This window comes from Nannobrachium achirus (genome assembly GCF_963921795.1).
Source record: "Nannobrachium achirus genome assembly, chromosome: 19".
Lineage (NCBI taxonomy): Eukaryota > Metazoa > Chordata > Actinopteri > Myctophiformes > Myctophidae > Nannobrachium > Nannobrachium achirus.
The window spans coordinates 61,278,821-61,304,364 of NC_137826.1; the positions used below are offsets into that span (position 1 = coordinate 61,278,821).

The 25,544-nt window shown below is 40.1% G+C and overlaps 1 protein-coding gene across 3 annotated transcripts in view; it reads left to right on the forward strand.

The window, feature by feature from the left end:
- Positions 1-25,544, forward strand: part of nup98 (nucleoporin 98 and 96 precursor) — an 84,639-nt gene that overhangs the window by 4,503 nt on the left and 54,592 nt on the right. For 2 of the 3 annotated variants that reach the window (XM_080748866.1, XM_080748868.1), the window contains exons 2-6: positions 254-362; positions 2,492-2,587; positions 4,108-4,296; positions 12,547-12,695; positions 23,894-24,001. In XM_080748866.1, coding sequence (XP_080604992.1) covers positions 281-362; positions 2,492-2,587; positions 4,108-4,296; positions 12,547-12,695; positions 23,894-24,001 — 624 coding nt within the window. In that variant the 5' untranslated portion in view covers positions 254-280. The remainder of the gene's footprint in view (positions 1-253; positions 363-2,491; positions 2,588-4,107; positions 4,297-12,546; positions 12,696-23,893; positions 24,002-25,544) is intronic. The other variant, XM_080748867.1, reaches the window with a different exon arrangement.

Consider the following 25,544-nt stretch of genomic DNA (forward strand, 5'->3'; position numbering starts at 1 on the left):
ATGTTGGTTTGTTTACAGTTGAGAGAGAAAACAATGTTGCACATTAAGTTAATCATCAGGGGACCCCCCCCCCTAATGTAACTCATATCTTCACCAGGTCAGGTTGTCCTGCTAATGTAACTCATATCTTCTCCAGGTCAGGTTGTCCTGCTAATGTAACTCATATCTTCTCCAGGTCAGGTTGTCCTGCTAATGTAACTCATATCTTCTCCAGGTCAGGTTGTCCTGCTAATGTAACTCATATCTTCTCCAGGTCAGGTTGTCCTGCTAACAGGACATCATGTTCAATAAGTCTTCATTTGGAGCGCCGTTTGGAGGAACCACCGGTGGCTTTGGAGCGACCTCCACCTTCGGACAGCAGAGTGAGTGTTCATTATGATTAGTAACCCATTCAGAACGGGTACACATTTTGTGTTTCATTATTTTATGCTTTAACTATTGAAAAATAGCAGATCTACAAGCTCACAGCGCGGCACAGATCTGCTATTTTTTAAAGATCGTGAAAATTTAAATTTTGACCCGATTCTATAAGTGTCTTTTGAATCCTTCCAAGATTTTTGGAAAAAACCTATGTTTCTATGTCAGCAATCTGGCCAGCCATCGTCAAAGAAAAGGTCCTTTTCACTTAAATGGAGCTCAGTTAGTCTGTTCTTGAGAGACTACTATGTCAGTGGTTCTCAAACCTTTTCATGTGAAGGACCCCCAAAATGATATGTATTTGGCCACGGACCCCCATTCAACATATTTAGTTCCAGGGACCACCCAGAAGCAAAATTTGAGTTACAAACGTTCGCTTTGAAAATACATATATTCAAAGATTTGCACAAATTTTCTTTTTTTTTTCAAAAATAGCAGATCTACAAGCTCGCAGCGCTGTGAGCTTGTATATCTGCTATTTTTCACTGGTTAAAGCATTCAACAATTCTAGGCCTAAATGGGTTAATGTCCGAGCGCTGTACAGTAGTGCAAATTAGAGGTCTGCACGGGTCCAAAAAGCCGGTGTCAAATCGAAATGACCCGTCAAATTTCGTCCGATTCCGACCTGTTCCGAAATAATAATCAAATTACAAAACCAAACCCGAGTGGCCCCGTAACGGTCTCGTCCGATTCCGCCCGTTCCGAATTTCTTGCGTTTTTTACAGACCGTAACCCGTGACATTTGTCCCGAAATCCGTTTATTTCCGAGGTTCCGAGAGACCCGACCATTTAATGATTATTAAAGCCCCTTGCGTGCCTCTGCCTTTCATGTGCTGAGGTCTCACTCACTGCAGCCGTGCGCTGTTAACTGATTGACAGGCAGAAGAAGGCTGTCAAGGAATCTATACTAATATTAACATTGAAAAAAGCCAGGGAGAAAGGAATGCTTTTAGGGTATTTTCTATCTACAGAGGGAAGTCATTTTCAGTTGGTTTGTCATGGTTGTACGGTACGTGGGTGCTTTCTCATCAGCCAGCCAGCTGCAGGCTTGGCTTGGAGTAGCTACGCATCATGCATGCATTAAGCACCAAAGCTATTTTTTCCCGCTGTTAATCTGATCCTATACCAGCATAATCATCTCACAGTTACACAGCTATTCATGTCGCTGCCTCGCGGCTAACTGACCTGATCCTGGGTCAGCTTAAACGCAGTACACAGCTATTCATGTCGCTGCCTCGCGGCTAACTGACCTGATCCTGGGTCAGCCTAAACACAGTACACAGCTATTCATGTCGCTGCCTCGTGGCTAACTGACCTGATCCTGGGTCAGCCTAAACACAGTACACAGCCACACACCTCAAACAGTTCCCTATCCTCATCAGAGTGCAGCAGCAGCACACACACGCATAAAAAAACAGAAAGTACACACACAGTTCGGGTCCACTCGGGTTATACACACAATGATTGACAGCCCTGTGTTCCGAGGAACCTTGGACATGCATGTCCCAGGTTGGGGACATGCATGTCCCCAACCTGGGACATGCACATGCATGCCCCCAACCTGGGACATGCACATGCATGCCCCCAACCTGGGGGGCATGCATGCCCCCCAGGTTGGGGGCATGCATGCCCCCAACCTGGGACATGCACATGCATGCCCCCAACCTGGGGGGCATGCATGCCCCCAACCTGGGACATGCACATGCATGCCCCCAACCTGGGGGGCATGCATGCCCCTAACCTGGGACATGCACATGCATGCCCCCAGGTTGGGGACATGTCCCCAACCTGGGACATGCGTGCCCCAAGTTGGGGCAACTGGACATGCATGCCCCCAACCTTTTTAGACACAATAAGTCAAAGTGACTGCTGGCCAATCACAGCGGGTCTTTATTATCAATTCAATCTAACAGAGCTTTATCGGCATGTTTCAAACCACTTCCTGATGTTGTGCTGCTCAGCTGTTCACTGTCACCATGCAGTGTCCCTACCTAAGCCTAAGCCTAATCCTAAACCTAATCCTAACCTTAACCCTAACCCTGACCCTAACCCTAAGCCACTCTTCTCCTTCCAGGCACCGGCTTTGGAACCACCGGAGGTTTTGGTAGTTCAGCGTTTGGAGCCACCAGCAACACTGGAGGCCTGTTTGGAGCCACGCAGAATAAACCTGGTGGGTGGTGGTGTTGTTGTCGTCGTTGTTGTTGTTGTTGTTGTTGTTGTTGTTGTTGTTGTTGTTGCGACCGTAAGGTCGCAGTTACTATCAAAACCTCCACCAGCTGTCTGTCAGTCTGTCAGTCACACGTCACACTTTTGCCCTGCTCATATCTCCGCAACCGTTGCCCCGATCCATGCCAAATTTTGCACACACACTCCTTGCCTGCCAAACCACAACAATTCTCACATGGCCCTCTTCTAGCGCCACCATGAGGCCGATTCTTGCAAAACACATTTTTGGACACTCCTCCAGTTAAAATATGATTATTTTGGGGGTCGCGGCCTGAAAAGGTTGAGAACCACTGGTCTAGGAGATCTGTTTGGCTCCACTATGTTCAGTAACAGTGTTTTATTTGTATTTAATTACATTTATCGTGATATCTTCCTCTGTCATGCACTGGGATCAATTCACCTTTTGTTTGCATATCCGGTACCACTTAAACCCTCTATAATTGGTAAAAGGTACTTATAATATACGTACTTGATACAGTCTTATTTTCACTCTCAATGTCTTTGCCAAAAAATAGCAGATCTACAGACACGTTGTGAGCTTGTAGATCTGCTATTTTTTGGCAAATGTTCCGCCCCAGGATAATGGATTTTGATTATCGCGATAATATTGTAAATTGCGATTTATTTTGTCACGATAATTGTGATATGACATTTTCATATCGTCCCATCCCTAACATTCTCCCAGCCAATCACCAGCCAGTATATTCAGTAACAGTGTATTTCTCCTCCAATAGGAGGTCTGTTTGGTTCCTCTACATTCTCCCAGCCAGTCACCAGCCAGTATATTCAGTAACAGTGTATTTCTCCTCCAATAGGAGGTCTGTTTGGTTCCTCTACATTCTCCCAGCCAATCACCAGCCAGTATATTCAGTAACAGTGTATTTCTCCTCCAATAGGAGGTCTGTTTGTTTCCTCTACATTCTCCCAGCCAGTCACCAGCCAGTATGTTCAGTAACAGTGTTATATTCCTCCAATAGGAGGTCTGTTTGACTCCTCTACATTCTCCCAGCCAATCACCAGCCAGTATATTCAGTAACAGTGTTATATTCCTCCAATAGGAGGTCTGTTTGGTTCCTCTACATTCTCCCAGCCAGTCACCAGCCAGTATGTTCAGTAACAGTGTATTTCTCCACCAATAGGAGGTCTGTTTGGCTCCAGTACATTCTCCCAGCCAGTCACCAGCCAGTATGTTCAGTAACAGTGTTATATTCCTCCAATAGGAGGTCTGTTTGGTTCTTTTACATTCTCCCAGCCAGTCACCAGCCAGTATATTCAGTAACAGTGTTATATTTCCTATCATAGGAGGATTGTTTGGTTCCTCTACATTCTCCCAGCCAGTCACCAGCCAGTATGTTCAGTAACAGTGTTATATTCCTCCAATAGGAGGTCTGTTTGGTTCCAGTACATTCTCCCAGCCAGTCACCAGCCAGTATATTCACTAACAGTGTTATATTCCTCCAATAGGAGGTCTGTTTGGATCCTCTACATTCTCCCAGCCAGTCACCAGCCAGTCGACCAGCACAGGCTTTGGTTTCGGGGGGACCACGGGGACCAGCAGTGGTCTGTTCGGCAGCACCAACACAGGGACCACCGGAGGACTCTTCTCCCAGCAGAGCAATGCCTTCGGAGCCACCAAGCCTGCTGCCTTTGGAAGTATGAACTATTTTATATATGTTTATATAACTACTATTATAACTGTAATATTACTATATATTATATATAACTACTATTATAACTATAATATTACTGTGTTTATAACTAGAGGAGCCACCAAGCCTGCTGCCTTTGGAAGTATGAACTATTTTATATATTATATATAACTACTATTATAACTGTAATATTACTATATATTATATATAACTACTATTATAACTGTAATATTACTATATATTATATATAACTACTATTATAACTGTAATATTACTATATATTATATATAAGTACTATTATAACTGTAAGATTACTATATATTATATATAAGTACTATTATAACTGTAATATTACTATATATTATATATAACTACTATTATAACTATAATATTACTATATATTATATATAACTACTATTATAACTGTAATATTACTATATATTATATATAACTACTATTATAACTGTAATATTACTATATATTATATATAACTACTATTATAACTATAATATTACTTTATATTATATATAACTACTATTATAACTATAATATTACTATATATTATATATAACTACTATTATAACTGTAATATTACTATATATTATATATAACTACTATTATAACTGTAATATTACTATATATTATATATAACTACTATTATAACTATAATATTGCTATATATTATATATAACTACTATTATAACTGTAATATTACTATATATTATATATAACTACTATTATAACTATAATATTACTATATATTATATATAACTACTATTATAACTATAATATTACTATATATTATTACTATTATAACTATAATATTACTATATATTATATATAACTACTATTATAACTATAATATTACTATATATTATATATAACTACTATTATAACTGTAATATTACTATATATTATATATAACTACTATTATAACTGTAATATTACTATATATTATATATAACTACTATTATAACTATAATATTACTATATATTATATATAACTACTATTATAACTGTAATATTACTATATATTATATATAACTACTATTATAACTATAATATTACTATATATTATATATAACTACTATTATAACTGTAATATTACTATATATTATATATAACTACTATTATAACTATAATATTACTATATATTATATATAACTACTATTATAACTGTAATATTACTATATATTATATATAACTACTATTATAACTGTAATATTACTATATATTATATATAACTACTATTATAACTGTAATATTACTATATATTATATATAACTACTATTATAACTGTAATATTACTATATATTATATATAACTACTATTATAACTATAATATTACTATATATTATATATAACTACTATTATAACTATACTATTACTATATATTATATATAACTACTATTATAACTATAATATTACTATATATTATATATAACTACTATTATAACTATAATATTACTATATATTATATATAACTACTATTATAACTGTAATATTACTATATATTATATATAACTACTATTATAACTATAATATTACTATATATTATATATAACTACTATTATAACTGTAATATTACTGTGTTTATAACTAGAGGAGCCACCAAGCCTGCTGCCTTTGGAAGTATGAACTATTTTATATAACTACTAGTATAACTATGTATTACTGTAATATTACTCTATGTATTACTCTGTTTATAATAGGGATGTTAATCGACACATTATTTACGAATCGACGCGTCAATCGTTTTTTTTTTTTTCACTAAGCAGCAGCTGAGAGGAGACTCAGGAGAGCACAACACAACGGGGCATTACTTTAAGCAACACAACTTATGCAGCTGCACCCATCAGAACTAGCATCAAAGCCCTAATAATACTTATAATTGCTCTTCCTTGCGTTAGCACAGAGTCTGTTCTCTAGAGACTAGAAGCGGAGTGACAGTTTAAAGTCCATGGAACGTAGTGGTAGCGCTCTGGCTGGCTGGCACCCCAGGCTAGTGTATCAATGTGGAGGAGCTTTGGTCTGCCTCGATCTCTCCCTCCCCGACCGCATCCACGGGTGTCGCATTAACGACGATGTATTTTGTGTTGTTTTATTGTCAATCTTGACAAAATCACTGCACACGAGGCGACGCTGCCATTAACAACAGTCAGTGCGGTGAGCGCGCACTGCTATGACGCGTGCACACGAACAGACCAGCAGTGTTTCTCAACCTGTAGTCCGCGGACCTGACTAGCGCCGTATGCATGCGAATCTGCGATGCATGCATGCACAACACAGACGTTCATTCGCCGTTCAAAAAAATCGACTCATACGTTTTTGAGTCGCGGTGAGCATGCGTCGATTTTCGAGTCGATTTTTGATTTTTTTTCACATCCCTAGTTTATAACTAGAGGAGCCACCAAACCTGCTGCCTTTGGAAGTATGAACTATTATATATTATATACCACTATTATAACTATATGTATTACTGTAAGATTACTATATTTATAACTAACCCTCTAAGGCCCAAATATAGAAATACTTGAAATAAAAAATTGAAAAAAATCAGATGGTGTTGTAGGAGTCCTAATAAGAGGAAAATGTAATGTTTTTTAAAAAAAAAGTTTTTGTAAGGTTTTATAGCCATAAATCATAAATCATGCTCTAATTTACATATGGGGGATATTTTTCACAATAATAACATATGTACATGTTCTAGACATTCTAATGATCACCAAAAAAATAGTACAGGCATTTTACTTATGTTTTTGTGAGGAATAGCTTCCATGAAAAAGTGAGATGTTGTTCGTCAAAACTCTGAAATGTCAGCGGGTGTGGCGGGTGTGAATGTCAGCCCCTGTGGGGGGTATTTACATGCAAATATTGTGGCCAATGGCATTGTAATACTAAACAATAGAATCCAATGGTGATGTTTAGGTGGTAGGGGGAGCTAAAATAAAATGATTTGGACCTTTTTTTGGATAAAATACAAACGTTGTAATATTACAACAGTGGGCCTTAGAGGGCTAACAGAACAATGCTGCCTTTGGAAGTATGGACTATTATATATTATATACCACTATTATAACTATCTATTACTGTAATATTACTATATTTATAACTAACAGAGCAATGCTGCCTTTGGAAGTATGGACTATTATATATTATATACCACTATTATAACTATCTAACTGTAATATTACTATATTTATAACTAACAGAGCAATGCTGCCTTTGGAAGTATGGACTATTATATATTATATACCACTATTATAACTATCTATAACTGTAATATTACTATATTTATAACTAACAGAACAATGCTGCCTTTGGAAGTATGGACTATTATATATTATATACCACTATTATAACTATCTATAACTGTAATATTACTATATTTATAACTAACAGAGCAATGCTGCCTTTGGAAGTATGAAACTATTATATATTATATACCACTATTATAACTATCCATAACTGTAATATTACTATATTTATAACTAACAGAGCAATGCTGCCTTTGGAAGTATGAAACTATTATATATTATATACCACTATTATAACTATCTATAACTAATATTACTATATTTATAACTAACAGAGCAATGCTGCCTTTGGAAGTATGGACTATTATATATTATATACCACTATTATAACTATCTATAACTGTAATATTACTATATTTATAACTAACAGAGCAATGCTGCCTTTGGAAGTATGAAACTATTATATACCACTATTATAACTATCTATAACTAATATTACTATATTTATAACTAACAGAACAATGCTGCCTTTGGAAGTATGAAACTATTATATATTATATACCACTATTATAACTATCTATAACTGTAATATTACTATATTTATAACTAACAGAGCAATGCTGCCTTTGGAAGTATGAAACTATTATATATTATATACCACTATTATAACTATCTATTACTGTAATATTACTATATTTATAACTAACAGAGCAATGCTGCCTTTGGAAGTATGAAACTATTATATATTATATACCACTATTATAACTATCTATTACTGTAATATTACTATATTTATAACTAACAGAGCAATGCTGCCTTTGGAAGTATGGACTATTATATATTATATACCACTATTATAACTATCTATTACTGTAATATTACTATATTTATAACTAACAGAGCAATGCTGCCTTTGGAAGTATGAAACTATTATATATTATATACCACTATTATAACTATCTATAACTGTAATATTACTATATTTATAACTAACAGAGCAATGCTGCCTTTGGAAGTATGGACTATTATATATTATATACCACTATTATAACTATCTATTACTGTAATATTACTATATTTATAACTAACAGAGCAATGCTGCCTTTGGAAGTATGGACTATTATATATTATATACCACTATTATAACTATCTATAACTGTAATATTACTATATTTATAACTAACAGAGCAATGCTGCCTTTGGAAGTATGGACTATTATATATTATATACCACTATTATAACTATCTATTACTGTAATATTACTATATTTATAACTAACAGAGCAATGCTGCCTTTGGAAGTATGAAACTATTATATATTATATACCACTATTATAACTATCTATAACTGTAATATTACTATATTTATAACTAACAGAGCAATGCTGCCTTTGGAAGTATGGACTATTATATATTATATACCACTATTATAACTATCTATTACTGTAATATTACTATATTTATAACTAACAGAGCAATGCTGCCTTTGGAAGTATGAAACTATTATATATTATATACCACTATTATAACTATCTATAACTGTAATATTACTATATTTATAACTAACAGAGCAATGCTGCCTTTGGAAGTATGGACTATTATATATTATATACCACTATTATAACTATCTATTACTGTAATATTACTATATTTATAACTAACAGAGCAATGCTGCCTTTGGAAGTATGAAACTATTATATATTATATACCACTATTATAACTATCTATTACTGTAATATTACTATATTTATAACTAACAGAGCAATGCCTTCGGAGTTACAAGGTGCTGTGCAGCAGACAGCGATTCAAATCAGTTAAAACAAGATAAAACATAAAGAGGTCAAACAGAACTTTGGCCTGGCAGGTAGAAATACAAAGCATAGGGGCGCCCGCTGGCCTGGTGGTCAAGGTGCATACCACATACTAGGCTATGATGCCTGCTGGCAGGTAGAAATACAAAGCATAGGGGCGCCTGCTGGCCTGGTGGTCAAGGTGCATACCACATACTAGGCTATGATGCCTGCTGGCAGGTAGAAATACAAAGCATAGGGGCGCCTGCTGGCCTGGTGGTCAAGGTGCATACCACATACTAGGCTATGATGCCTGCTGGCAGGTAGAAATACAAAGCATAGGGGCGCCCGCTGGCCTGGTGGTCAAGGTGCATACCACATACTAGGCTATGATGCCTGCTGGCAGGTAGAAATACAAAGCATAGGGGCGCCCGCTGGCCTGGTGGTCAAGGTGCATACCACATACTAGGCTATGATGCCTGCTGGCGTTGCCGGTTTGATTCCCGATCTGGACGACCTTTGCCACATGTCATTCCCCATCTCTCTCAGTCAACTGTCCTATCAAATAAAGGCATAAAAAAAAAGCCCCAAAAAAAAAAAAAAATACAAAGCATAGAAACAAGAGGGTTCTTAAAACCCTCAACTGACTCAGCATGTTGCATCACCTATGGAAGTCGGGCTGACCCCAAACAATCGAATATTCGAACGTTCGTTCGATGGCACAGGATTCGAACTTGAAAAATAAATTAGAATAATCGTACGTTTGTCCTTTGGGGGAGCCGCGTGCCTTAGCTTGCACCTCGCTCCACTCCAGTCCAAAGGGTGCGTTCGGAGAATACGCACCGGCTCTGGTTAGGGTTAGTTTTAGGCATTGTTTTACTGAGGTTAGGGTTAGGTTTAGGCATAGTTTTACTGAGGTTAGGGTTAGGTTTAGGCATAGTTTTACTGAGGTTAGGGTTAGGTTTAGGCATAGTTTTACTGAGGTTAGGGTTAGGTTTAGGCATAGTTTTACTGAGGTTAGGGTTAGGTTTAGGCATAGTTTTACTGAGGTTAGGGTTAGGTTTAGGCATAGTTTTACTGAGGTTAGGGTTAGGTTTAGGCATAGTTTTACTGAGGTTAGGGTTAGTTTTAGGCATTGTTTTACTGAGGTTAGGGTTAGGTTTAGGCATTGTTTTACTGAGGTTAGGGTTAGTTTTAGGCATAGTTTTACTGAGGTTAGGGTTAGGTTTAGGCATAGTTTTACTGAGGTTAAGATTAGGCATTGTTTTACTGAGGTTAGGGTTAGGTTTAGGCATAGTTTTACTGAGGTTAGGGTTAGGTTTAGGCATAGTTTTACTGAGGTTAGGGTTAGGTTTAGGCATAGTTTTACTGAGGTTAGGGTTAGATTTAGGCTCAGTTTTACTGAGATTAGGGTTAGGTTTAGGCATAGTTTTACTGAGGTTAGGGTTAGGTTTAGGCATAATTTTACTGAGGTTAGGGTTAGGTTTAGGCATAGTTTTACTGAGGTTAGGTTTAGGCATAGTTTTACTGAGGTTAGGGTTAGGTTTAGGCATAGTTTTACTGAGGTTAGGGTTAGGTTTAGGCATTGTTTTACTGAGGTTAGGGTTAGGTTTAGGCATAGTTTTACTGAGGTTAGGGTTAGTTTTAGGCATAGTTTTACTGAGGTTAGGGTTAGGTTTAGGCATAGTTTTACTGAGGTTAGGGTTAGGTTTAGGCATAGTTTTACTGAGGTTAGGGTTAGGTTTAGGCATAGTTTTACTGAGGTTAGGGTTAGGTTTAGGCATAGTTTTACTGAGGTTAGGGTTAGGTTTAGGCATAGTTTTACTGAGGTTAGGTTTAGGCATAGTTTTACTGAGGTTAGGGTTAGTTTTAGGCATAGTTTTACTGAGGTTAGGGTTAGGTTTAGGCTCAGTTTGACTGAGGTTAGTGTTAGGTTTAGGCTCAGTTTGACTGAGGTTAGGTTAATGTTAGGTTTAGGCATAGTTTCACTGAGGTTAGGGTTAGGTTTAGGCACAGTTTTACTGAGGTTAGGGTTAGGTTTAGGCTCAGTTTGACTGAGGTTAGGTTAATGTTAGGTTTAGGCATAGTTTCACTGAGGTTAGGGTTAGGTTTAGGCACAGTTTTACTGAGGTTAGGGTTAGGTTTAGGCTCAGTTTTACTGAGGTTAGGTTTAGGCTCAGTTTTACTGAGGTTAGGTTTAGGCTCAGTTTTACTAAGGTTAGGGTTGGGTTTAGGCATAGTTTTACACCCTTTGATACACTCGGACTGAAAGACCTGCAGAAAACACTCTCCCGAAACAAACATCGGAAATTGGATCTTCCAAAACAGACCCTGTTTTAAAGAGGAAAGAAGAGCTTAAAAACAAGGTGCTAGGGTTAGGGTTTGGTGGTGTTGATGATGACAGGTTTATTTTCCATCTGCAAACTCAGAACTAAACGCGTCCACCCAGTTGTCTGACTGTTGCTGTTGCAGCTGCCACACGTTACAGACATCACATGATTGTCACCTTACTGTAAAAACACATTTCTTATAGAAAACATTTGTATCATATTCTTCTTCTTCTTCCTCGTTGTATTGTTGTTTTTACTGTGCAAATAGGGAGCTTTATCAAGGGAAAAAAACAGATGTGTTTTCTATTTTTTAATTGGGTAAAAAAGCAAATTTTTAACACATTTCGGTTAACAACGGTTATTGGTTAAGCTTTTGTTTTGAGCACCCCCCAGATTTTGGTACGGGATCTGTTTGGTGTGATATAATATTATAATATAATATAATATTATTATATTGTATTAACAGACTTTGGCACCAGCACCAGCAGTGGAGGTCTGTTTGGTGTAATATTATAATATATTTGGTGTAATATAATATTATAATATAATATATTGTATTAACAGATTTGGTGTAATATTATAGTATAATATTATAATATATTTGGTGTAATATAATATTATAATATAATATATTTAACAGACTTTGGCACCAGCACCAGCAGTGCAGGTCTGTTTGGTATAATATTATAATATATTTTGTGTAATATAATATTATAATATAATATAATATAATATAATATAATATAATATAATATATTTAACAGACTTTGGCACCAGCACCAGCAGCGGAGGTCTGTTTGGTGTAATATTATAATATATTTTGTGTAATATAATATTATAATATAATATAATATAATATAATATAATATATTTAACAGACTTTGGCACCAGCACCAGCAGCGGAGGTCTGTTTGGGAACACCAACACCACCTCCAACCCGTTTGGAGGCGGAGCCACCGCCTCTCTGTTTGGAGGCTCAGGCTTCACCGCAGCCCAGCAGCAACCTGGCACCACCCTCAAGTTCAATGTAAGTACCTTAACCCTTACAGTGCCTATCCCGAACAAGTTCGGCTTTATTTCAATCCAATACAATATTTTATTTGCTATTTTACTTACCCCGAGCTGCTTGGAGCAACGTGGGTGGTCCTTGCTCGTTCAGCGCTAGCCAACGAGAGACGCTAGATGGTCCGACGATTTATTCCATTGAAAATGGTTTAAAATAAAGTTTAGAGCCCCCCCAAAAAACCTCAATATATACTGTCGGCGGCGCAACATATGCCAGGGTGCCTATCCCGAACAAGTTCGGGATATTTAATAAAATGAATTATTTAATCGGAGGCCTCAACAAAGCCCCGGTCTAAATTTCCATCCATGGCCGGGACTTAGACTCGGCCATCCACGGGCCGTAGTTGCGCTAACGGCCGCATCGCGCCGCCCACTCCAATGATAAATCACATCTTTAGACAGGATTTTCTCCGGATTGTGTTCCCAGACCCAAAGAAAACGTTTTTTTGCGACTGAAATAGCTTTAGATCGGGCTTCTAAATGGGTTAGCATTTTGGCTACGTGTCAGCTAGCTTCCTCCTATCGTCACCCATAGCATTGGCTGGAGTGAAATCCCAAGGCACTTGGGACAGTGTCGACGAAAGCTAGAGCGAAGGTCTATGGAGACATTTCTGGCACTCTAACGCCCCTTGTGGCCGGGGGCACTGTATGAGTTAATAACACCACCCTCAAGTTCAATGTAAGTACCTTATTAACACCACCCTCAAGTTCAATGTAAGTACCTTATTAACTGTTCTGCTGCTGTTGACGGCGCTCACCGTCATTGAAAGGGTTAATACCATGGCGCCGTTGACGGTGAGGACTGTGAATCTTACTGTATATACAGTAAAGATATTATTACTTACTGTACGTCGCTCCGGTCCCGCCCGCATCGGCAATGTCCGCGATTTGTTTACAACGCACGTCGGGCGTGCACGCGAAGTTAACATCCTCCATAGTAAATCCATTGAGAGGCCCATAAATAGACTTCATTTTCTCCAAAAGGGACATTCTTATACAAAGGATGGTCTCCACTCTTCCATACTGTACACAAAAGGTGGGCGCAGCCATGTTCTCTTGTGGGCCCACACTGTCATGTGACTAGATGACGTAATCGTTGCCGTCAAGTGATAATCCAAAAAAACAAAAACAAACCCCTTCCGGCCCTTCAAAATAATAGCGGCGGCCTATGGAGGAAACGGCGTGGCACCGAGGCACCAAGCAACTTTCAGATTAAGAGGCACTACCTTAATAACACCACCCTCAAGTTCAATGTAAGTACCTTATTAACTCATTGCATGCCAGGCCCGATAGTCCCGAGAATTTCCGCCATTTTGAAAAAAAAAATGTTTTTTTTTTTTCAAAAAAAATTTTTTTTCAATTTTTTTTTCTGACCCCAAAAAATGTAGTCTATCTATCTAGGTCGTCCTCAGACGAGCCCTCCATCGTTGTTTCCAGTCATCTCGGTTCTCCATACATCTGGCCAGCTCATTGGTGTTCTGTGTCCCTACGTCTTCCTTGAGTATGTCCATGTATGTTTTTGTGGGACGTCCTCGCGGCCGGTGCCCGTGTGTTGGCTCCCACAGTACCAATTTGCTGGCTGGAAGCTCCTGGTGTCTTTGGCAGTGTCCTGCTAGTCTCATTCTTCTGGTGGCAATTTTCTCGCTTACCTTTGGTATTCCCTCATACAGGCTCTCGTTTGTAACATGTGCACTCCTGTTGATGTTGAGTACTGCACGCAACATTCTAGTGTAGCACCCGTCTAGAGACTTCTGCAGGGTTGGCTTCAGGGTCCAGCATTCACTGCCATAGAGGAGAACAGACTCCACCGTTGCAAAGAAGAAGCTAAGTTTGATTTGGCGGGGGAGGTTAGAGTTCCATACACTGTTCATGCCGTTCAGGGCCCTCCAAGCGAGTGCCTTCCTTACTTTAAGGTCTTTCTCAGTTGAGTCGACCCATGCGCCCAGGTACTTGAAGTCCTTGACTTCCTTCAACACAGCTCCTTCTGTTGTTGTCAGAGGTGAGTGATCAGGTAGGTTATAGGTGATAACCTCAGTTTTCTTAGCATTTAGCCTGAGACCAACTTTGGCACACTCTATCTCCACCCTGTTCAGGAGTTCTTGTGCTTGTTCCATGCTGTCGGAGAGCAGGCTGATGTCGTCCGCATAGTCCAGGTCTGTCAGAACTACTGCGGGATGCCGTCTTGACCTCCTTGGTGTTAGCGTGAAGCCAAGCTCTTGTTCCCGTCCCCCTATGGCTTTCCTGAGCGCATAATCTAGAACTATGATGAAGAGGTAGGGGGCTAGGGTGTCTCCTTGCATTACCCCAGCTCGGATGTCAAACACCTCACTGCTGCCATCTGGGGTCACCACTTTGGCCCTTGTTTTTGCGTACATGGTCTCGATAGCCCGGAGAATGTTGGGAGGGACATTGTAGGCCTCAAGGATCTTCACCATCTTGCTTCTGTGGATAGAATCAAAAGCCTTTTTGAAGTCAATGAAGCACAGTACAGCTGCTAGGTTGTTCTTTTTCACCTCCTCTATTAATCTCCTTAATGCCAGGATCTGTGCTACGGTTGTTCTCTCCTCTCGAAAACCATTTTGGTTCTCTCTCAGGTGAGGGTCGATGGCATGCCGTATCCTGTTCAGTATCATTCGGTTGAAGACCTTAGCAGTGATACATGTCAGGCTGATGCCTCTGTAGTTGTCTGGCTTTGAGAGGTCTCCAGCTTTAGGCACCGGGATGATATTAGACAGAGACCATATTTCAGGTTGCTTGTTGTGCTGTAGAGCATTGTTGCAAAAGTCTAGGATGAGGTTGTCTAGGTCGCAGTTCTTCAAGACCTCTGGGGGTATGCCATCCGGCCCAGCACTCTTTCCCTCTCTTAGGGTGGATTTTGCCCTGGCGAGCTCGCTGATTGTGAAGGGTCCATCGTCGATGTTCAGGCCCTGGAGGACTGTCGGTATATTTTCCTCCTCTCCCTCTTCCACTGATGTTCCCAGGAGCCTCTGGAAGTGGTCGAACCATGTTGCCACCCTCTCCTCTGGACTGTGTCCCTCCACCTGGCCCTCCTTGGCCCTCTTCCGCCCTGTCATCTCATGTATTACCTTCCAGGCCTCCCCGTATTGCCTTTCACCTTGCGCTGCCTGCACTCTTCGCACACTTTCCATCACTTCTTCCCCTTTGATGGCGTCGTAGGTGCTGAAGAGAGACTGTTTGGCCTCGTTCAGTGTCTCGCGACCCTCCTCTGTTGGTTCACGCTCAAAGTTGAGTCGTGCTTCCTCCATCCTGCCTCGTGCTGCTACAACCTTCGGGTGTCTGGACCGTGGTGGTGCTCTTACTCTGTTCAGCACTGGCACGCACAGTCTGGTCGCCTCCTCATTCGCTGTGATGAATCTCCCATATTCACGGCTGGGCTCCTCTCCCCTATCCAGCTGCCGAAAGCGCTTCCTGACTTCCTCCGAGTACCTGGTTTGGAGGCCCGGATTGGTCGTGAATGCCTTCCAGTCATGCCGAATCTTGGGGCTTGGCTTGGGGACCCTGAGGCTCAGTCGTACCCTCATGGAGACCACACGGTGGTCAGAGCCTACAGAGCTGAACGTGCTGTATGGCTCAGCGTTCAGGATGGAATTCCTCCACTTTTGCCTCACTAGGATGTAGTCCAACTGGTATAGCCTAGGTAGCTCCCCAGGCCTTGAGGCTCGGTCTCGGAAGGTCCATCTCTTCCCTGTTCTCTTCCGGAACATGGTGTTCGCTGCCAGGAGCTGGTGTTCCATGAGAAGGGCTGTGAGGTATGCGCCGTTGCGGTTGGTAGACTCATGGTATGGGAATGGAGCGTCCTCCTGTCCAATCCTGGCGTTGAAGTCGCCAAGGATTGCCAGGAAGTTGTGCGCTGGGACACCTCGGACTGCTGCTGTGAGGTCCTCATAGAACTTCTCAACATCCTCATGCGATGCCGTGTTAGTGGGCGAGTACACCACTAAGACTGTTGTTACTGGGTTACCTGCAAACTCAGCCATTAGGATCCTTTCGGTGTGCTTGTGAACCCGTCGAAGGGCCCTGCGCGCCAGAGAACCCAGCATTAGTCCTACACCCCCTGTTGCAGCCTGGGCCCCGTTTCGCCACGCAGATGCAGTGATGAACGTGCGTTTCTCCACTTTGCGGTAAACTATCTGGTCAACTATCTGGTCATCAGTGGGGTCAACAGTGTGGACTCTTCTGTGTTCCTGGACTCCCAGGATCTCTACCCCCTGCTCTTCAGCACAGTGTGCCAATTCCACCAGTCTAGCTTCTTCTCTCACTGTGCATGCGTTGAAGGTCCCCATTACAAATGGTCTCCGACAACGCATGAGTGCATTGGGTGGGATGCTGTGGTCAGACAGAACCCTCCCTCGTTCCCGTGGGTTTGAGGTCCTGTCGTCATGATGTCCTCCGGAAGGAGGACCAGCACCACCATCCGCCGCGATGCTCCTGCGGACTCCCGCCGCTGGAAGTATAGGATTTGGGATGACTTTGTTCTTCATGGTTGGCTTTTCAATGCTAGTTTAAGGACTGTGGGGTCGCAAATTCTCACAGTCCTGGTTTTTACCTCAGAGTGACCTTCTCCTAGGTGGGTTGCCTACCATGGCTAGGAGCCCCACCCGCCCCGACTGATAGCTCAGATTGCTGGATCTGAATGGTCCACTTGCTGATGTTTTAACTCACTGGATGGCTCTAAATCAATGAAAGCTTCTAAAGTGTTGAAGTAATCACCTGAGAGTTTCCAGCTGTGCTCCATGTGTCCCTCCTGAGCCATGACTGTGCAGGCCACTCCAATGCCTCCCTTTATAAGCAGTGTGACATGCTCATTGGGGGGAGGAAGTGGGAACAGGCCAGCCACTCACAGAGTCAGATCAGAAACAATGGGGTTTACAGCTAAAAAGCTCCCATAGATACCAAACTAGCTAACTCAGTACAATTGCAAACTACCTTAATCACCTGAGAGTTATACAGAACTAGCTAACTCAATACAATTGCAAACTACCTGTAAGCTCTAAATCAATGAAAGCTTCTAAATGTTAAAGTAATCACCTGAGAGTTTCCAGCTGTGCTCCATGTGTCCCTCCTGAGCCATGACTGTGCAGGCCACTCCAATGCCTCCCTTTATAAGCAGTGTGACATGCTCATTGGGGGGAGGAAGTGGGAACAGGCCAGCCACTCACAGAGTCAGATCAGAAACAATGGGGTTTACAGCTAAAAAGCTCCCATAGATACCAAACTAGCTAACTCAGTACAATTGCAAACTACCTTAATCACCTGAGAGTTATACAGAACTAGCTAACTCAATACAATTGCAAACTACCTGTAAGCTCTAAATCAATGAAAGCTTCTAAATGTTAAAGTAATCACCTGAGAGTTTCCAGCTGTGCTCCATGTGTCCCTCCTGAGCCATGACTGTGCAGGCCACTCCAATGCCTCCCTTTATAAGCAGTGTGACATGCTCATTGGGGGGAGGAAGTGGGAACAGGCCAGCCACTCACAGAGTCAGATCAGAAACTGTATGAGTTAATAACACCACCCTCAAGTTCAATGTAAGTACCTTATTAACACCACCCTCAAGTTCAATGTAAGTACCTTATTAACTGTTCTGCTGCTGTTGACGGCGCTCACCGTCATTGAAAGGGTTAATACCATGGCACCGTTGGCGGTGAGGACTGTGAATCTTACTGTATATACAGTAAAGATATTATTACTTACTGTACGTCGCTCCGGTCCCGCCCGCATCGGCAATGTCCGCGATTTGTTTACAACGCACGTCGGGCGTGCACGCGAAGTTAACATCCTCCATAGTAAATCCATTGAGAGGCCCATAAATAGACTTCATTTTCTCCAAAAGGGACATTCTTATACAAAGGATGGTCTCCACTCTTCCATACTGTACACAAAAGGTGGGCGCAGCCATGTTCTCTTGTGGGCCCACACTGTCATGTGACTAGATGACGTAATCGTTGCCGTCAAGTGATAATCCAAAAAAACAAAAACAAACCCCTTCCGGCCCTTCAAAATAATAGCGGCGGCCTATGGAGGAAACGGCGTGGCACCGAGGCACCAAGCAACTTTCAGATTAAGAGGCACTAATTGTGTTAACACCACCCTCAAGTTCAATGTAAGTACCTTAATAACACCACCCTCAAGTTCAATGTAAGTACCTTATTAACTCATTGCATGCCAGGCCCGATAGTCCCGAGAATTTCCACCATTTTGAAAAAAAAATGTTTTTTTTTTTTCAAAAAAATTTTTTTTTTCAATTTTTTTTTCTGACCCCAAAAAATGTAGTAGGCATGATAGAAATCGCGAAATTGCATGTTTAACCCCCATAGCAACCCCATCTATCAAACATGGCAGCCATCTTTGTTTACATTTTAGGAAAACATAATGGCTTCTATCTCATGAATGCCTGAACGGATTTCCATTCGGATTTTTTTTGTTTGAAAGCTGTGAGCAATGTGGACACACGTGGTGCATTATCTAGGCATGGGTGTCCATGATCCGTGCACTATGAATTACATGGAAGTCTATGGAGACTGGAGGCATGGTAGAGTACGAAGGTATTGTTAAATGGCGGGGAATGTGTTAACACCACCCTCAAGTTCAATGTAAGTACCTTATTAACACCACCCTCAAGTTCAATGTAAGTACCTTATTAACACCACCCTAAAGTTCAATGTAAGTACCTTATTAACTCATTGAATGCCCTTTTCAAGATGGCCGCCAAGTACCAGGATGTCACGTTCCTAGATTTCTAGTGCACGGATCAATTTTTAGTCCACGGATCGTGCACGCCCATGCACCATATATGCATCATATGTGTAGTACCTTTTAACAGCTTTCAAACAAAAAAAATCCGCTTGGAAATCCGTTCAGGCATTCATGAGATAGAAGCCTTCAAAGTCAGACAAAACAAACACTGCCACCTTCCTAAATTTCTAGTGCACGGATCAATTTTTTGTGCACGGATCATGCACGCCCATGCACCATATATGCACCATATGTGTAGTACTTTTTAACAGCTTTCAAACAAAAAAATCCACTTGGAAATCCGTTCAGGCATTCATGAGATAGAAGCCTTCAAAGTCAGACAAAACAGCCATTTTTGCCATTTAGAAAGATGTGTTTGTTATGGGGCTAACCATGCAATTTCGCGATTGCGATCATGCCTAATACATTTTAGGCATTTTTAGAATTTCTTTTATAAAAAAAAAAATTTGAAAAAAAAAAAAAAATCAAAATGGCTTCCAACTCGGGAAACTCGGGCTGTGGCAGCCTGGGACTACTGTAATAACTCGGGAAACTCGGGCCTTGGCAGTCAATGAGTTAACACCTCCCTAAAGTTCAATGTAAGTACCTTAATAACACCTTCCTCAAGTTCAATGTAAGTACCTTAATAACACCACCCTCAAGTTCAATGTAAGTACCTTATTAACACCACCCTAAAGTTCAATGTAAGTACCTTCCTTAATAACACCTTATTACCTTATTAACACCACCCTCAAGTTCAATGTAAGTACCTTATTAACACCACCCTAAAGTTCAATGTAAGTACCTTATTAACTCATCTACTGCCATTTTTAATAGGCCTTCTTTGGGATCTCCCAGCCAGAAGTCTCCATAGACTTCCATGTAATTTATAGTGCACAGATCATGCACGCCCATGCACAGATCATGCACCATGTTTGTGCAGTTTGTTCACGGCTTTCAAACAAAAAAATCCGATTGGAAATCCGGTCAGGCATTCTTGAGATAATAGCCATTATGTTTTACATGTAATGTAAACAAAGATGGCTGCCCTGTATGAAAGATGGGGTTGTATGGGGTGGAACATGCAAAATCGCGATTGAAATCATGTTTACTAGATTTAATGGGGTCCAAAAATAATTTTTCAAAAAAAAACCCCCCTTTTTCTTTTTTTTTAAACTCGTCATACTCGTCATAAGCAGAGTGGACACATAAATATAACTCGTCAAACTAGTCATAAGCAGTGGATGAGTTAACACCACCCTAAAGTTCAATGTAAGTACCTTATTAACACCACCCTCAAGTTCAATATAAGTACCTTCCTTAACACCTTATTAACACCTTATTAACTTATTAACACACCCTGAAGTTCAACGTAAGTACCTTAACTCTTTCTCAGCCACGGGTAGCCACTTAATATTAAAGCCGGATTAAACCGTACTTCTTCAGTACTTAAAGTTATACTGTGTAAGTTGCTCAACTAGTGGTCAGTAGCGTTATAGCAAACCGCGGTCGCGTCTGCTTTTTTCGTCCGTTTTTCGCTGCGGACCGGGCCTTCAGACCTCCGCCTCACCGGCTCGCCCGCTTCGCCACGCATCCGTGGAGGTGTCTCGTGTCCCTCTGCGGACCGGCGTTGGGGCGTTACAGGCTAGACTTCTAGACCACCAGCGTAAACAAAGCTGTTGAAGCAAGCTATTTCCTGAAGAGACGTGATTGGCCGGTAGTGTATCATGTGTGTATGATCTGCAATGTGATTGGCCAACGTATACACAACGTATACGGATGATGCAGATGACGTTATTTTGCCGCGGAATCCCGCCCCTGTCACGGCTAAGTAGAAAACATATAAAGAAAAGGCTTTTGGGGCTGAAATTAACGGAGTGGGGGTTCTAAAACTTTAGCGATTTAATAGTTAGGACAATTTTAAGATATGTTTTATAAAAAAAGTTACATAGTATAACTTTAAATTATCCGGACCGGAATTTTCCGTACTAGGTTAACTCATACCCTGCCAAAAAAATATGTTTTCTATAATAAAAACGTCTTTTTAACTATGGACCTCCCTGCCAGACGTCTTCTGGACGTCTTTTTTTTTTTTTTATAATTAAAAAAAAAAGATTTTTTTGAAAAAATAAAAAAAATTGAAAAAAAAAAAAGAATTGGACCTCCAACAGTGTACTAGCCATGATCGCGATCGCGAAATTGCATGTTTAACCCCCATACCAACCCCATCTTTCAAACATGTTTGTTTACATTTGAAGAAAACATAAGGGCTGCCTTCTCCTGAATGCCTGAACGGATTTCCAAGCAGATTTTTTTGTTTGAAAGCTGTGAAAACCATGCACATGCATAGTGCATGATCTGTGCACGAATGTGTGCACCAGCGTGCACACTATTTTTTTAACCCTTTCTTGGCGAACCGGCAATATAAGAGGTCCCACTTTAAATATGGCACTGAAGAAGTTAAAAACGAAATAAGTGATAATGATCAAAAAAAAAAAAAAAAAAAACGGCAGCTCTTCTCCATCTCTTCTTCGACTGATCTACTTTACTATTCGACTGACCGAATAGTAAAGTATAAAATACGGCTAGCATGATCAAGAACACAAGATAGTAAAAGGCACAAAGCATTATAATTAAGTGTGCCTGCCATGCAACGCAATGGCAAAACACTTATTGTAATCCGCCATACTTAAGTAAGTAAGTCAGTAAGTAAGTAATGTTCTTGCAAATTTCGGCACGTAATATCCGCGATACGATTGCAATGTAATTCGCAAAAAACGACGCCCAAAAACCCCATTGACTTAGAATGGGGTACTCCGAAAAAAAACCAGAAACTTTGGCGCCACAACATTTTTTTTTCTCAAAAATGTTTTTTTCTCAAAAACTTTTTTTTTCTCAAAAATTTCTTTTTCTCAAAATGTTTTTTTTTCTCAAATTTTTTTTTTCTCAAATTTTTTTTTCTCAAATTTTTTTTTCTCAAATTCTTTATTCTCAAAACTTTTTTTCACATTTTTTTTTCTCAAAAAAATTTTTTTTTCTCTCAAAAATCTCTATTTCGCCAAACAGGAAGTGCCCCTCACCAAACAGGAAGTGACCCTTTACCTCGTGAACCGTTTGTCGTACAGACGCGTAGATGGCATCAAATGACTTGATTAAGAGTCCTTAACCCATAGCACTGGGTGAAAAAATGGGTTACAAAATTGTGGGATAAAAAAAAAAAAAGAGTCCTTAACCTTAATTGGGGCCTATTTCGCCAAACAGGAAGTGCCCCTCACCAAACAGGAAGTGACCCTTTATCTCGTGATCTGTTTGTCGTACAGACATGTGGGTGGTGTCATATGAAGAACCATAATGTTAAAGCTTATGCAAAAAATGCTAATGTTAAAAAATGTAACGCTAATGCTAACACCAACCGCTACACAAGGTTGCACAGACTTAGCGAGCTGCAGGCACACTTAAAATTTCTTAGAAATTTTCTTTTCTAGTTTACTTTACCGTTCGAAATAATGATTTGTTGACTTTAAGTCCAGCAATTTCTGTGTTAGTTTACCCTTCAAAGCTGACGTTGCTGAGAAATGTGCTGAGTGGGAATAGAGTCCATTGCATGTTTGACCCCCATACCAACAACCTCCTCTAAAACATCTCATTACCTAAACAGAATGCGCACCACAGCAAGTGCGTGTCTGCTTATCTGTCTGTCCATCTGTAACTCCACGTTCAGCAGTTGTTCAATTGTCTAAAAAGCATAATACAAAAATCAATAACACTGCTGCAACGTAGATCTCAAGATGTGAGCGGCTCGACGGACTGCGTATGTGTTAATTAAATGAATTAAAATAATAACTGGTCATACCCGTCGGTGCAGACCAGGAACATTGATTATAACTGGTTAAAGTGGTCATAAAGACTGGTTAAAGTGGTCATAAAGACTGGTTAAAGTGGTCATAAAGTCTGGTTAAAGTGGTCATAAAGACTGGTTAAAGTGGTCATAAAGTCTGGTTAAAGTGGTCATAAAGACTGGTTAAAGTGGTCATAAAGACTGGTTAAAGTGGTCATAAAGTCTGGTTAAAGTGGTCATAAAGTCTGGTTAAAGTGGTCATAAAGACTGGTTAAAGTGGTCATAAAGACTGGTTAAAGTGGTCATAAAGACTGGTTAAAGTGGTCATAAAGTCTGGTTAAAGTGGTAATAAAGTCTGGTTAAAGTGGTCATAAAGACTGGTTAAAGTGGTCATAAAGTCTGGTTAAAGTGGTCATAAAGACTGGTTAAAGTGGTCATAAAGACTGGTTAAAGTGGTCATAAAGTCTGGTTAAAGTGGTCATAAAGACTGGTTAAAGTGGTCATAAAGACTGGTTAAAGTGGTCATAAAGCAGCCAATGAGCTAACACCCCCTCCCCCCTTCTCAGCCTCCAACAGGAAGTGACACCATGGTGAAAGGGGGCGTGACCACCAGCATCAACACCAAACATCAGTGCATCACCGCCATGAAGGAGTACGAGAACAAGAGTCTGGAGGTAAACATCTATTATATACCTATCTATCTACCTACCTATACATACATACATACATACATACATCATCTGTATACATACCTACCTACCTATACATACCCTAACCACCATGAAGGAGTACGAGAACAAGAGTCTAGAGGTAAACATCTGTTATACCTATCTATCTACCTACCTATACATACATACATACATCATCTGTATACATACCTACCTACCTATACATACTGTACACACCTCACCGCCATGAAGAGTACGAGAACAAAAGTCTAGAGGTAAATACATTAATACATCATCAGCATACATACCTACCTATCTATATACCTATCTATACATACATAATGTACACACAACACGAAGGAGTACGAGAACAAGTCACTAGAGGTAAACATCTATTACATATCTATCTACCTACCTACCTATTATCTACCTATACATACTGTACACACCTCACCGCCATGAAGGAGTATGAGAACAAGAGTCTAGAGGTAAATGCATCATCAGCATACATACCTATCTATCTACCGTACCTATCTATACATACAAACTGTACACACATCATGAAGGAGTATGAGAACAAGTCACTGGAGGTAAATACATTAATACATCATCAGTATACATACCTATCTACCGTACCTATCTATACATGCAAACTGTACACACATCATGAAGGAGTACGAGAACAAGTCACTGGAGGTAAATTCAGAAATATACACTTCACTGCAAACTAGATGTGAATAGAGCAGTGAAGTCTGACGTCAATTACCCATCCTACCTGGTTCACGCCCCCCTCCCCATTCTGAATACCCATTGACTTTTGTCATATGGCGTCATATAGGAACTGTGTTCCAAACATAAACAAATGATCTCAGTGGTTTGACTCATATGGATGTGAAGAATCAACTGATGGTGAGAAAACGCTAATGTTACTGTCACCCAATTAGTTACATTTTCACCAGAAACGGACTGTATCAAATATGAGTGACTGACGATCATAAACCATACAGAGCCTCCTCCCTGACAATATCACAGAATTTATTTTTGGACCACAATGCTTTTATGAGAGGATTTTAAGATGACTCAATGTTATTCTCCATAGAGAAATTACTTCTGTGAACGGTGGGATGAGCGAGTGATGTCATGACTTAGTTACTCTATAAATAAAGTTTCTCTGCTGAACTCTGTTTGTCTCTATAGGAGTTACGCCTAGAGCAGGGGTTTTCAAAGTGGTTGACGGGGCACCCTGGGGTGCCGTGACGGCAGTCCAGGGGTGCCACGAGATCATTTGATAATATTTGGAATTTATTTGGACACTTGACAAAATATTTAGTATCATTTTAAACTTGAAGTACAAAGTTATTTTCAGTCAGTTCTAACCAAAATGGCTGATATCTCAACGTATTCCTCACAACATAATCACTAAAATATCCTCACTGTCAGGCAGAAACCTCGTATCTCCAAGTTTCAAATGTCTACGTCTTTTGGTAAAGCAAAGCCCTGCTTCATCATACAAGACTGTCGCACAAAACTAGTGAAACGCGAGGCGTTG